The 13,603-nt window shown below is 41.9% G+C and overlaps 1 protein-coding gene across 7 annotated transcripts in view; it reads left to right on the top strand.

The window, feature by feature from the left end:
- SHANK2 (SH3 and multiple ankyrin repeat domains 2) overlaps window positions 1-13,603 on the top strand; it is a 613,170-nt gene that overhangs the window by 379,360 nt on the left and 220,207 nt on the right. For all 7 annotated transcript variants that reach the window (XM_073347891.2, XM_073347893.2, XM_073347892.2 and 4 more), the window contains one exon: window positions 7,349-7,424. In XM_073347891.2, coding sequence (XP_073203992.1) covers window positions 7,349-7,424 — 76 coding nt within the window. The remainder of the gene's footprint in view (window positions 1-7,348; window positions 7,425-13,603) is intronic.

Below are 13,603 nucleotides of genomic sequence, written 5' to 3'. Positions count from 1 at the left end.
TGGGCTTCAATGGACTAGGCATAAATTTGTCATGTTGTTTTATTCCATACAGGCTATTACACTTCCCTTATCACCATACTATCTGAGAGCCTTCCAGAAGTGCATTAGAAGACATGAATAACATCTGTCGTGGTTTTTTTTGTTTTGTTTTTTTTTCTTTCTCTCATGTCCTTCCCAAGGTGAAGAATGTGTGCAGTGTTGTGGTTTGGTAGGTTTCTATTGTTTATATGTATATGCTTCTGAGTACTTGTATTAGAGAAAGAACAATCAATGAAGTACACCTTGCACTAGAAGGTGAGGATTTAGATGATTCTTTGTTCTTGTGGAAGTTTGCTCCACAGACTGGGACCAACCCCCAAGAAAGCTCTGCAACCTGCACAGAGGAGCTTTTACTCTTGTGGTGGACATTTCTAATGTGCCTGAAGAATGGAGTTGTCGACCACTGTCCTTATCCTGGAGCTTCAGACAACCTTTTAACTTTCCTCTGTCTACCAACATAATTTCTGTATTGCTGAGATTCCGCTTGAACCAGCTGCTGTTCATCCATGAGCTGATCACCTCTGAGCAAAGGGCTATCTTGGTTATGGTAGTGTATTCTTATGTGGTGAAGGATAAGTAGGACTGTGTGTCATCTGGATATTGCTCACTCTTGACTCCATGTCATTTTAGTGGTTCTCCTAGTGCCTGTGTAACACCTACAGACCCCGGTCATTGGCAGGCAGGATTGAACTTGGGATTTCTGGAGCTTAGTGCATGAGCTAAAAGCCATATGGCTGTTAGCTAAGGCTGTAGAGCAGACTCATTACTCTAAGTGGTCTCGATGGGACAGAACATCACACCCAGAAGGTGTGTGGGTTTCAACCGGAATATAGTTAAGTAGGATTGGTGAGAACTGATCCTTGTGGGATTCTACAACTGAAGGGTCTAGTTTCCTATCCCATCTCTTCCCTTCCCTTTGACTCATCCTTCCAGGAAGGATTTGAATCATTTTAGCATGTTGACTGGACTCCTGCAACACCTCTTAGGTGGACAGCGGTATCTCATGATTGGTAGTGTTTAATGCTTCAGAGAGGTACATGAGGATGAGAATGGATGTCTGCCTTCCATCCATTGACTGAATGGGTTAATCCATCAGTGCCACTAAATCTATTTCTGCCCCAAATTCTGGCCTGAATCCAGAACAATTGTTTGTTGTGCAACTACTTATAGGTTTTTTGTATCCCTTTCATTCATATATGGAAGGGAGAGGAAGCTGTGTTTTTTGGGGCCTCCAATTTGTGGTGACTGCTTCCTTCTCTCTTTGTGGATTGTTATTTTGTTGATGCTGGCTAATAGGGTAGGCTGGATTGTGAACAGGGATATATGTAAGGGGAGGATGGGTGCCACAGAACTTCAGGGCTGATGTATCCACCCAGGAAATTGAGTTCACCTTGTCCATAACGTGTTTGGACTCTGGGATGGGAGACTAGTAAGTCTAAATGTTTCCCCTAGGAATTCAGTATTCCTTGTGAATACACTATTGGAAGGCACAAAAATGAAAACAATAGACTGCTGGTTCGCACATACTGGAGTAGTTAAACAATGTAATCTGTTTTACTGCATTTTGCATTTCCTCCCATCTGCTTTGGATATGTTGATAGAACCGCGATATCATGCTGTAGAAAACAGTTTCCTGCAGCAGCAGCATCTGGCTCCTTAATAGACTCAACTAACAGTATTGAGAGCACCGAAATTTTCTTTTTTGTCCTGTTTTCTGATCTTTATTCTCTCAAATTGGCTTCTGAAACAGGCTCGTAACATGTTGTAAATGGGATCTATGGATAGATTTCACATGAAGTCTCGCTACCTTTTGATATAATTAGTGTTTTCTGTGATGTTCAGTACAATTTCCAAAAGGAATCTGCTCATTGGTATCTAGGCCATTTTATAGGTGGGTCACTTCAAAGTTGTTCTTTGGGGAAGTCTTCAAGGTCACAGCAGGTCATCAACTACATAAGCTAACAAGTACACCTGGGGGCAAATGCATAATACATATACATCACACATCCCTTACAATAGTGTCTTGTTCAGATGGTACACACCTGTAGCTTATTACCAATACACTTGAATATTGTGTAGCTACTTCAAATCCAGCCTAATAGCTTTGGGCAGTTTATTTTGTAGGCTAAGCTCACAGCTTTTCCTCTGTGAAAGGGGAATGCATCTTCCTCAAGGCTTTTCCTCCCTACCTCCATCCCCAGACCATGCAGCTAACTTTTTGGGCCATGGTTGAGCCTGACGTGTATTACTTGCATCCTCCTCTCTCTCACAGGAACCAGTGGTGAATCCCACTGAAAAGTGAATATAGGCCTCTTCAGTGAGGCCTTCTTCACACTGTTGGTTCCGGTTTCAGAGGCAGGTAAAAGGACCGTTGGGATGAGGGTGTTACATATAGCTTTGGTAAGATCTATGAGTTGTCTGGTGAACCACCAACTCATGTTGACATGGGAGGAGACAAACGCCAGGCCCCAACAAAACAATTTGTTGGGAACTATAGAGCCATGGAGTTTTTCTCCTCTGTCACCGTTCCACAGGAAGGGGACAATCTGGCCATCTGTTTATATGAAACTTTTCATATCTCTTTATGGCCAACTTTTCATACATATCTTGTGAACTGGTCTACCGGTATACAGAATCTATTGCATTCCTTTTTCTGTTTTTAAAAGTGTATTGCATTTCAAAATGCAGAGGCAGCTGTATATAGGTTTACTTGTTTAGCTTTTAGGATAGTTTGAATTTGAAAAGCTTTTTTTTAAATCAAAGCTTAATCCACCTAGTAAGTGCTCCCAGGAATTGGAGTTTCTGCATTAGTGCTGACAGTGCTTGGTCAAAGTTTAGCCCTTGACTATTTTTAATATGGTACAGAAATAAAACCTGACTAAAGAGTGTTTTCTCAAGTCTAAGTACAATAAATGATCACAAATATCAAGAACAATCTTTCCTAAAAAGGAAACATAATCTAGTGGTCAACTTGCAGGACTCTGGGCTGTATGAAGCAACCTTAGTGAACATTGAGGACTTGGTGATCTCAAGTTATATAGAAACTCTTGTATTGAATTTGTGTGACTGATTATCAAATCACTGTAATCTGGTGGTAGTTTTAGGGACAACTTTAGGGAAACCTGAGGGATTTTCCCAAACCAAACTGTAGTGACTGGAAATCGCCCAAAAGTGTTTCATGTCCAAGATATTTGTCTTATTTGGAATTGGGAACTACCCGAATGTATTCTGGGGATAACAACCATGCTGAATATCTCAAAATGTCATCTTGATAATCGTTCCATGACATGATTTTCGGTAGGTTATGCTGGTTGGCTGTGGATGATCTCAATGGCCCTTGTATCCAGAAGCAAATGACCTAGCCCTCTGGAGCAGAGCGCATTTTAAAAAAAAAATCTCATTGCTTAGAAAACAGCTACCATTGTTCTGCACGAGGCTGGAGAATAGGCTGCCCATTCTCTAGATCATTAAAATTTTGTTTTATTTTAGAGAGCTCCTAGGAAGTTATGTAGTTTCCAAGAGTTGTGAATATTTTGGAGAAAAAAAATTAACTACATACAGATATTTTTGTTCTTTCTGAAAATAAATATGGCAACAGATAAACACTTACCCCATACCTCTCCACAAAGATGACTCTCCTAACTTCTTAATTACATATTTTGGTAGTTTTTGAATATTTTATGACTTGCATTCAGTTCGAAAGAAACTAACTGGTGGAGGCACTAGGGATTGCTGCAGTTCTTCTGCAGGTGTGGCTAGTTGATACTTTTGCAGGATCCCTGACTTAGAACGTTGAGCTATGAGGTTTCCTTTTGGATCACATGTGATTTCAGATCCCAAAATGGTGATAGATTCCAAGGCCAGAAGGGATCATTTTGATTCTCTAGTCTCATGTCCTGTATAACACAGGCCAGAGATCTTGCAGAAAATGATTGCTGTCAGATCTTTTCAGAAAAACATCTTATCTTGATTAAAAATTGTCAGTGATGTAGAATCAGTCACAACCCTTGCTAAATTATTCCAATGGTAAATTAACCTCTGTTAAAAATGTATGCTTTATTTCCAGTTTGAATTTGTCAAGCTTCAACTTCTAGCCACTGGATCATGGTATACATTTCTCTGCTAGATTGAAGAACTTATTACTAAATATTTGTTCCCCACGTAGGTACTTATAGATGTAATTAAATCATCCCTTGACCATCTTTGTTAGACTCAAAGAGCTCAATCTATTTGGCTTATCACTGTAAGGCATGTTTTTTAATCCCTTAATCATTCTCGTGGCACTCTTTTGGACACAGTATTCAAACAGCAGTCACACCAGTCCCAAACACTGAGATAAAATGATCTCTCTGCTCCTACTCAAGATTCCCCTGTTTACGCATGCAAGGATGGCATTAGCACTTTTGGCCAGTGTCACACTAGGAGCTCGTGTTCAGCTGATCATCCACCACAATCCCTGTCATAAATATAAAGGGAAGGGTAACCACCTTTCTGTATATGGTGCTATAAAATCCCTCCTGGCCAGAGGCAAAACCCTTCCACCTGTAAAGGGTTAAGAAGCTAAGGTAACCTCGCTGGCAACTGACCCAAAATGACCAATGAGGGGACAAGATACTTTCAAATTGGGAAGGGGGGGAAAACAAAGGGTTAGTCTATCTGTGATGACGCTTTTGCCGGGAACAGATCAGGAATGCAGCCTTACAACTCCTGTTAGTAAGTAATCTAGCTACAAATGCGTTAGATTTCCTTTTGTTTAATGGCTGGTAAAATAAGCTGTGCTGGATGGAATGTATATTCCTGTTTTTGTGTCTTTTTGTAACTTCAGGTTTTGCCTAGAGGGATTCTCTATGTTTTGAATCTGATTACCCTGTAAGGTATTGACCATCCTGATTTTACAGAGGTGATACTTTTACCTTTTCTTTAATTAAAATTCTTCTTTTAAGAACCTGATTGATTTTTTTTATTGTTCTTAAGATCCAAGGGTTGGGTCTGTGTTCACCTGTAAAAATTGGTGAGGATTTTTATCAAGCCTTCCCCAGGAAAAGGAGTATAGGGCCTGGGGGGATATTTTGGGGGAAGAAGTCTCCAAGTGGGTTCTTTCCCTATTCTTTGTTTAACATGCTTGGTGGTGGCAGCATGCAGTTTAAAGACAAGGCAAAGTTTGTACCTTGGGGAAGTTTTTAACCTAAGCTGGTAAAAATAAATTTAGGGGGTCTTTCATATAGGTCCCCACATCTGTACCCTAGAGTTCAGAGTGGGGACGGAACCTTGACAATCCCCAAAAGTTTTTGAGAGTCACTGCTTCCCAGGATGGAGTCCCACATCCTGTAAGTATGGCCTATGTTCTTTGTTCCTAGGTGTATACATTTACATTTAGCCATATGAAAATGCATATTTGCTTGAGCCCAACTTACCAAGTGATCCAGATCCCTCCTATGTCAGTGACCCATTCTCTTTATTTGTACCACTCCCTCAATTTTTGTGTAATCTGCAAACTTTTAGTGATGATTTTGTTTTCTTCCAGGTCATAGATGATAGTGTTAAATAGTCAAGAATTGATCCCTCCAGGGCCCCACTAGAAACACACCCACTTGATTCTCCATTTACAATTATATTTGAAGAGCTATAATTTAGCCAGTTTTTAATCCATTTAATGTGTGCCATATTAATTTTATATTCAATTTTTAAATCAAAATGTTGTGTGGTACCAAGTCAAATGCTTTACAGAAGTTTAACTATATTGCATCAACACTATTACTTTGATCAAACTCGTAATCTCATAAAGGCTGATATAAACCCATGTTGATTGGCATTAATTATTACCACCCTCCTTTCTGTCTTTCTTTCATGAGCCACTCTATTATCTTGCCCAGGATCGATGACAGGCCTATAATTACCTTGGTCATCCCATTTACACTTTTTAAATATTGACGCAACATTAGCTTCCCCCCCCCCCTAGTCTTTTAGAACTTCTGCAGTGCCCCAAGACTTTTTGAACATCAACGTTAATGGTCCAGCAAATTTCTAAGCCAGCTCTTTAAGAACCCTGGAGTGCAAGATATCCAGACCTGCTGATTTTTTTTTTTAAATGTCTGACTTTAGGAGCTGCTGTATAGTATCCCCCTGAGATACTAGTGGAATGGAGAAAGTGGTATCCTAAGATATGACTCTTTCACTATTTTCCCAAATAGAGAACAGAAATATTTATTGAACACTTATCCTTTCTGCATTATTGTTGGTGATTCTACTATTTCCATCTAGTAATGGACCAATACCATTGTTAGGATGTTCCTGATATACTTTTTAAAAGCTCCTTTTTATTGATAGGTTTTGCTGTACATCTTCAGAGAACAACTACACATTATTTTGTATATGTGATGCTAAATTTAAACCTTTACTTAAACTTTTATCAACATTAAACCAATGTTAATATGATAATAGGGTCTGGAAAAGTGGAAGGGGGATTTATTTGAAAAAAGAGTTTGTGGTCTTGGAGATTAGGTTGATGCTGTCATTCCCATCTGTAGGGTTTATATATTTTTTCAAAGAAGTGTCTCCCAAGCTGTAACATGGCTGACTTCTTTTTCAAATGGCTTTTTGGCAGGTATATTGCTATACTTCATCCCTTTTGAGGCCTTTTGTATTCCAACAGTGTTACCCCTGTACAGGTGTAAAGGGAGTACAAATTCCACACCGACGTTGTTTTCTTTTGTGATTTGCTTGGCAATGATGGATGAGAGCGCACACATCTCTTCCTGTGCCCCCATTTTCTTACTGCTAGTTATGAATTATTCAAATGGTTTTGATTGTGGTCCCAAAGTCCAAAATTACTATTTTGCATGCATGTTATTTACTTACTTATTTACTTACTAAAAAGGGGTTTGATATTTTTAGTCCAATCTAGGGGGAAAATCAGATTGGTTGGTTGTCAGGAGCTTCCAGGTGGTGATGTGGACAGCTTTGTCAAGTAACTTGCAACATCTGATCTGATCTTTCTGAGTAAGGAGAATTTGTTGTTAGTGATGCACTCGAAGAAAAATTACTGCTAATTTTGTACTCTGGGTGGGTGGGTGTGTGTGTGTGTGTGTGATGTGGAATATCTATATTTTTATCATTTGCAAAATTAACATTTTTCTCACCTGAAGCACTTGAGACCATACTTTGAGGTACTTCCAGTGGTTTGTATTAATATAAAACAGAGAAAATAATATCTGGTTTCAAATTACAAATAAAAAGGGCACTAGATTATTTTTCCTTCTAGAAGTATAGAAGTATTATTAAAAGTTTTGTATCTTCCATCTTTATGCAGAAACTCGAACGGATAGAACAAAGAAATTGTTTAGACACTACACAGTTGGATCATATGACAGCTTTGATGCTTTAAGGTAAGATGTCTTCCTTTTAGCTAGTAATATTCGGATTACAGAACTTTAGTTTTTTTAAGCATAAAACAATCTCTTTACATCTTTTGTAAATATAGGATTATATTAACATATTATTCAGGTAGGAATTGGGTCTTCAAAACTCAGCCAGAGCAACTGAATCTACTTTAGTGCTGCAGCCTCTCTAAAGAGGGAGAATTTAAGGCCCTATTCTGTAAGGGGCCAAGTGTTCCCAACTGCCATGGAAATCGGTAGGAGTTCAAGACACCCAGTGCTTTGCAGAATTGAGCCTTTGATGATGATCTTTGCAGTGTAAATAGAACACTATCTGGTTGCAGGACCACAAACCCTGGTAAGAGGGCCATGCAATAGGTTCTCATATTTAGTTGTTTTAAGGGGTGATTCTCCATCTGAAGCAACATTGAGTAGAAATCAATTTAACTGTAAATTGTGGGATTCTTTTTCTTGCTGTTTCTGCTAAGTATCTGTTTTTGTTTTTTAAACAGGGTTTCCCCTCCCCCACACACCATGAGCATGACCCACTTCTGGCAGGGAGGGTGATCTTGCAGCACAGAAACTCAATCTTTTCTTTTACCATAGCACTGGGATAATAATGGTGGCATATTGAAAATGTTTATTTTTTCCCTGGTGTGAAGGCTCTCCACTCTCCTCTCCTGACTATCTAATTAGGATTCGTTTTTTCAAGAAATATGCACTGCCTAAACCAGTGTATTGATAAATTCTGAAATGCTGTAATTTAATGAAGACACAATTTCATGCAAGTATTTTAAAAATATTTGCTAGCAACATAAGATGACACACAACTTTCTTAGCATCCTTGTCCTGAAGATTAGTGGATAATTTTGCAATTCCTAATAAAGCTAGTTAAGTGACTGGTGGTGAGGTTTTTTTTTGTTTTTGTTTTAAGACTTCCATCCACCAAGATCCTATCCTACTCTCCCCTCAGCAGGCATGTGCTGCTGAAAAGGCAGTGGGACTAGTGGTATTCCACTGCACATGAGAACACAGAATAATGTTTTGGTGACATCATTGGTGGACATGCAACTATGCGGATTGACCTCTTTTACCTCACCCTGCATGTTGCTGCTGCAGTCTACTGTAGCCAGTGTGTGGCAGGTCACAGAACAGCACCCTTGATACTCTGATTTAGCTGGAGAGGAACATATTTTGGACCTTCACATAGCTTCTTTGTGATCAGGCCCATTAGTGGGGCTTTTTACAGGAACCAGGACTGCACCTTCATGGTTGCAAAGATGCACAGGATAAAGTATACTAGGTAGACTGTTGCAGTGGGGGAGGGTTAGGTTGGATATTAGGAAAAACTTTTTCACTAGGAGGGTGGTGAAACACTGGAATGCGTTACCTAGGGAGGTGGTAGAATCTCCTTCCTTAGAAGTTTTTAAGGTCAGGCTTGACAAAGCCCTGGCTGGGATGATTTAATTGGGGATTGGTCCTGCTTTGAGCAGGGGGTTGGACTAGATAACCTCCTGAGGTCCCTTCCAACCCTGATAATCTATGATTCTATAGACTTCCATAGTCTGTACGCTGTGAACTACATAAAACTACAACTCCCTTGATGTAGTATGAGATACTAAATATTTAGTTAAGTGCCCAATAATAACAGATTTGTTTAAAGAGTGTGGTCCTTTATTACTCTGTAAATCTCTAGTGATGGGGCTATTTCATCTATAAGGAATGGAGCTGTTCTGGTAAAACGAGGAGCTATAGCCACCCCACCCTGGTCTACAAGCATGTTTTCTCAGAGTTCCTAAATGCTTATGTTTTGTCAAAGGAAATATTCTATAGAACTAAGTTTTTGACAAACCAAGTTTGTCATTAAATAATGAGCCACATTCTTTGTTGGCATAACTGCGCTGACTTCAGTCGAGTTCTGCCAACAGAAAATCTGGTCCTATTTGTTGAAAATAAGTAGTAGTACAACACTTCTGTGGGTGAGCAGAGCTTAATTTGAGGAAGAAGTGGAGGAAAAGTTTCCATTGCTCAATTGGTTTAATAAATATGGTGAGAGAATTGAAGGAAAGGGCATCATGTTACCCTCCATTAGGAATTAAATATTAGAGCATTTCTCATGTAGATCACTTCACTGGCTTCACAATGAGGTATGTTAAGAGGAGAAGGGAGACAACAAAGTTTTCCTGGGCTCTTCCAGGCTAGCTCAAGTATGGAAGAAAAATAATGATGCTTAGGTTTTTTTCTCCTCCAGTTACTAGGTTACCAAACTGGACCCAGTAGGTGTAGTAACGACTACCAGGTTGTAAATGGAGCTTGAGCTAATAGGAAAAAAAAAGTTGTGGGAACTATAATAAGCCTTATCAACAGACATTGAAGAATCCACTTAACCTATATGAAATAAACACACTTTCTCTAAAAAAAACTAAAAATGCATTATGTAGAAACACTGTGCCATTAGTTTATTTAAAATGAATTAGCTTGAAGAATGTGTGTTAGTTTCTTGCATACAGGTGAAATTAGTTTTTGTGTATATTATGGAACAATTCCATCAAGAAAGGCAAAACTGTTTCTTTAGCCCATGCACTTAGCGGAGGAATACCCCATTACTTTTTCTGTTCTGCAAAATGGAGTAGATATAGGGTCTGGTTTAAATAGGTCCTCAGTAGACCTAATTTCCTTGAATCTGCAACACTAAGCACAACTAGATGCTTAAGCAGCTGACTGGTTGCAAATTCAGTACATCTAAACCAGGGGTGGGCAAACTTTTTGGCCTGAGGGCCACATCGGGGAATAGAAATTGTATGGCGGGCCATAAATGTTCACAAAATTGGGGTTGGGATGTGGGAAAAGGTGAGGGCTCTGGTTGTGGGGGCAGGCTCTGGGGTAGGATTGGGGATGAGGAGTTTGAGGTGCAGGAGGGTGCTCTGGGCTGGGACTGAGGGGTTCGGAGGGGGATCAGGGCTGGGGAAGGGGTACAGGTTCTGTGGTGGGGCTGGGATTGAGGGGTTTGGCGAGCTAGAGTGGGTTCAGGGCTGTGGCAGTGGGTTGGGGCATGGGGAGAGGCTCAGGGATGCAGGCTCCAAGCGGCGCTTTTCTCCAGCGGTGCTTTTCTCCAGCGGTTCTCGGAAGCAGTGGCATGTCCCTTCTCCAGTATGGAGGTGCGGCCAGGCAGCTCTGCACGCTGCCCCATCCACAGGCACTGCCCTTGCAGCTCCCATTGGCGCGCATAGAATCATAGAATATCAGGGTTAGAAAGGACCTTAGGAGGTCATCCAGTCCAACCACCTGCTCAAAAGCAGGACCAATCCCCAATTAAATCATCCCAGCCAGGGCTTTGTCAAGCCTGACCTTAAAAACTTCTAAGGAAGGAGATTCCACCACCTCCCTAGGCAACGCATTCCAGTGTTTCACCACCCTCCTAGTGAAAAAGTTTTTCCTAATATCCAACCTAAACCTCCCCCACTGCAACTTGAGATCATTACTCCTTGTCCTGTCCTCTTCTACCACTGAGAATAGTCTAGAACCATCCTCTCTGGAACCACCTCTCAGGTAGTTGAAAGTAGCTATCAAATCCCTCCTCATTCTTCTCTTCTGCAGAGTAAACAATCCCAGTTCCCTCAGCCTCTCCTCATAAGTCATGTGTTCCAGACCCCTAATCATTTTTGTTGCCCTTCACTGGACTCTTTCCAATTTATCCACATCCTTCTTGTAGTGTGGTGCCCTAAAACTGGACACAGTACTCCAGATGAGGCCTCACTAATGTTGAATAGAGGGGGACGATCACGTCCCTCGATCTGCTCGCTATGCCCTTGCTTATACATTCCAAAATGCCATTGGCCTTCTTGGCAACAAGGGCACACTGCTGACTCATATCCAGCTTCTTGTCCACTGTAACCCCTAGGTCCTTTTCCGCAGAACTGCTGCCGAGCCATTCGGTCCCTAGTCTGTAGCTGTGCATTGGGTTCTTCCATCCTAAGTTGAGGACCCTGCACTTATCATTATTGAACCTCATCAGATTTCTTTTGGCCCAATCCTCCAATTTGTCTAGGTCCCTCTGTATCCTATCCCTGCCCTCCAGCGTATCTACCACTCCTCCCAGTTTAGTATCATCCGCAAATTTGCTGAGAGTGCAATCCACACCATCCTCCAGATCATTTATGAAGATATTGAACAAAACCGGCCCCAGGACCGACCCCTGGGGCACTCCACTTGACACCGGCTGCCAACTAGACATTGAGCCATTGATTACTACCCGTTGAGCCTGACGATCTAGCCAGCTTTCTATCCACCTTCTAGTCCATTCATCCAGCCCATACTTCTTTAACTTGCTGACAAGAATACTGTGGGAGACCATGTCAAAAGCTTTGCTAAAGTCAAGAAACAATACATCCACTGCTTTCCCTTCATCCACAGAACCAGTAATCTCATCATAGAAGGCGATTAGATTAGTCAGGCATGACCTTCCCTTGGTGAATCCATGCTGACTGTTCCTGATCACTTTCCTCTCCTCTAAGTGCTTCAGGATTGATTCTTTGAGGACCTGCTCCATGATTATTCCGGGGACTGAAGTGAGGCTGACTGACTGGCCTGTAGTTCCCAGGATCCTCCTTCTTCCCTTTTTAAAAGATTGGTACTACATTAGCCTTTTTCCAGTCATCCGGGACTTCCCCCGTTCGCCACGAGTTTTCAAAGATAATGGCCAATGGCTCTGCAATCACAGCCGCCAGATCCTTTAGCACTCTCGGATGCAACTCGTCCGGCCCCATGGACTTGTGCACGTCCAGCTTTTCTAAATAGTCCCTAACCACCTCTTTCTCCACAGAGGGCTGGCCATCTATTCCCCATGTTGTGATGCCCAGCGCAGCAGTCTGGGAGCTGACCTTGTTAGTGAAGACAGAGGCAAAAAAAGCATTGAGTACATTAGGTTTTTCCACATCCTCTGTCACTAGGTTGCCTCCCTCATTCATTAAGGGGCCCACACTTTCCTTGGCTTTCTTCTTGTTGCCAACATACCTGAAGAAACCCTTCTTGTTACTCTTAACATCTCTCGCTAGCTGCAGCTCCAGGTGCGATTTGGCCCTCCTGATTTCATTCCTACGTGCCCGAGCAATATTTTTATACTCTTCCCTGGTCATATGTCCAACCTTCCACTTCTTATAAGCTTCTTTTATGTTTAAGATCCGCTAGGATTTCACCGTTAAGCCAAGCTGGTCGCCTGCCATATTTACTATTCTTTCGACACATCGGGATGGTTTGTCCCTGTAACCTCAACAGGGATTCCTTGAAATACAGCCAGCTCTCCTGGACTCCTTTCCCCTTCATGTTAGTCCCCCAGGGGATCCTACCCATCTGTTCCCTGAGGGAGTCGAAGTCTTCCTGAAGTCCAGGGTCCGTATCCTGCTGCTTACCTTTCTTCCCTGTGTCAGGATCCTGAACTCAACCAACTCATGGTCACTGCCTTCCAGATTCCTGTCCACTTTTGCTTTCCCCACTAATTCTTCCCTGTTTGTGAGCAGCAGGTCAAGAAAAGCTCCCCCCCCTAGTTGGCTCCTCTAGCACTTGCACCAGGAAATTGTCCCCTACGCTTTCCAAAAACTTCCTGGATTGTCTATGCACCGCTGTATTGCTCTCCCAGCAGATATCAGGAAAATTAAAGTCACCCATGAGAACCAGGGCGTGCGATCTAGTAGCTTCCGCAAGCTGCCGGAAGAAAGCCTTGTCCACCTCATCCCCCCTGGTCTGGTGGTCTATAGCAGACTCCCACCACTACATCACTCTTGTTGCTCACACTTCTAAACTTAATCCAGAGACACTCAGGTTTTTCTGCAGTTTTGTACTGGAGCTCTGAGCAGTCATACTGCTCCCTTACATACAGTGCTACTCCCCCACCTTTTCTGCCCTGCCTGTCCTTCCTGAACAGTTTATAACCATCCATGACAGTACTCCAGTCATGTGAGTTATCCCACCAAGTCTCTGTTATTCCAATCACGTCATAATTCCTTGACATCACCAGGACCTCCAGTTCTCCCTGCTTGTTTCCAAGGCTTTGTGCATTCGTATATAAGCACTTGAGAGAACCTGCTGATCGCCCCTCATTCTCAGTATGAGGCAGGAGCCCTCCCCCCACAGACCTTCCTGCCTGTGCTTCCTCCCGGTATCCCGCTTTCCCACTTACCTCAGGGCTTTGG

This window comes from Lepidochelys kempii, chromosome 6, assembly GCF_965140285.1.
Source record: "Lepidochelys kempii isolate rLepKem1 chromosome 6, rLepKem1.hap1, whole genome shotgun sequence".
Lineage (NCBI taxonomy): Eukaryota > Metazoa > Chordata > Testudines > Cheloniidae > Lepidochelys > Lepidochelys kempii.
Note: the sequence above shows the minus strand (reverse complement) of the source record. Positions and strands in the feature narration are given on the sequence as shown.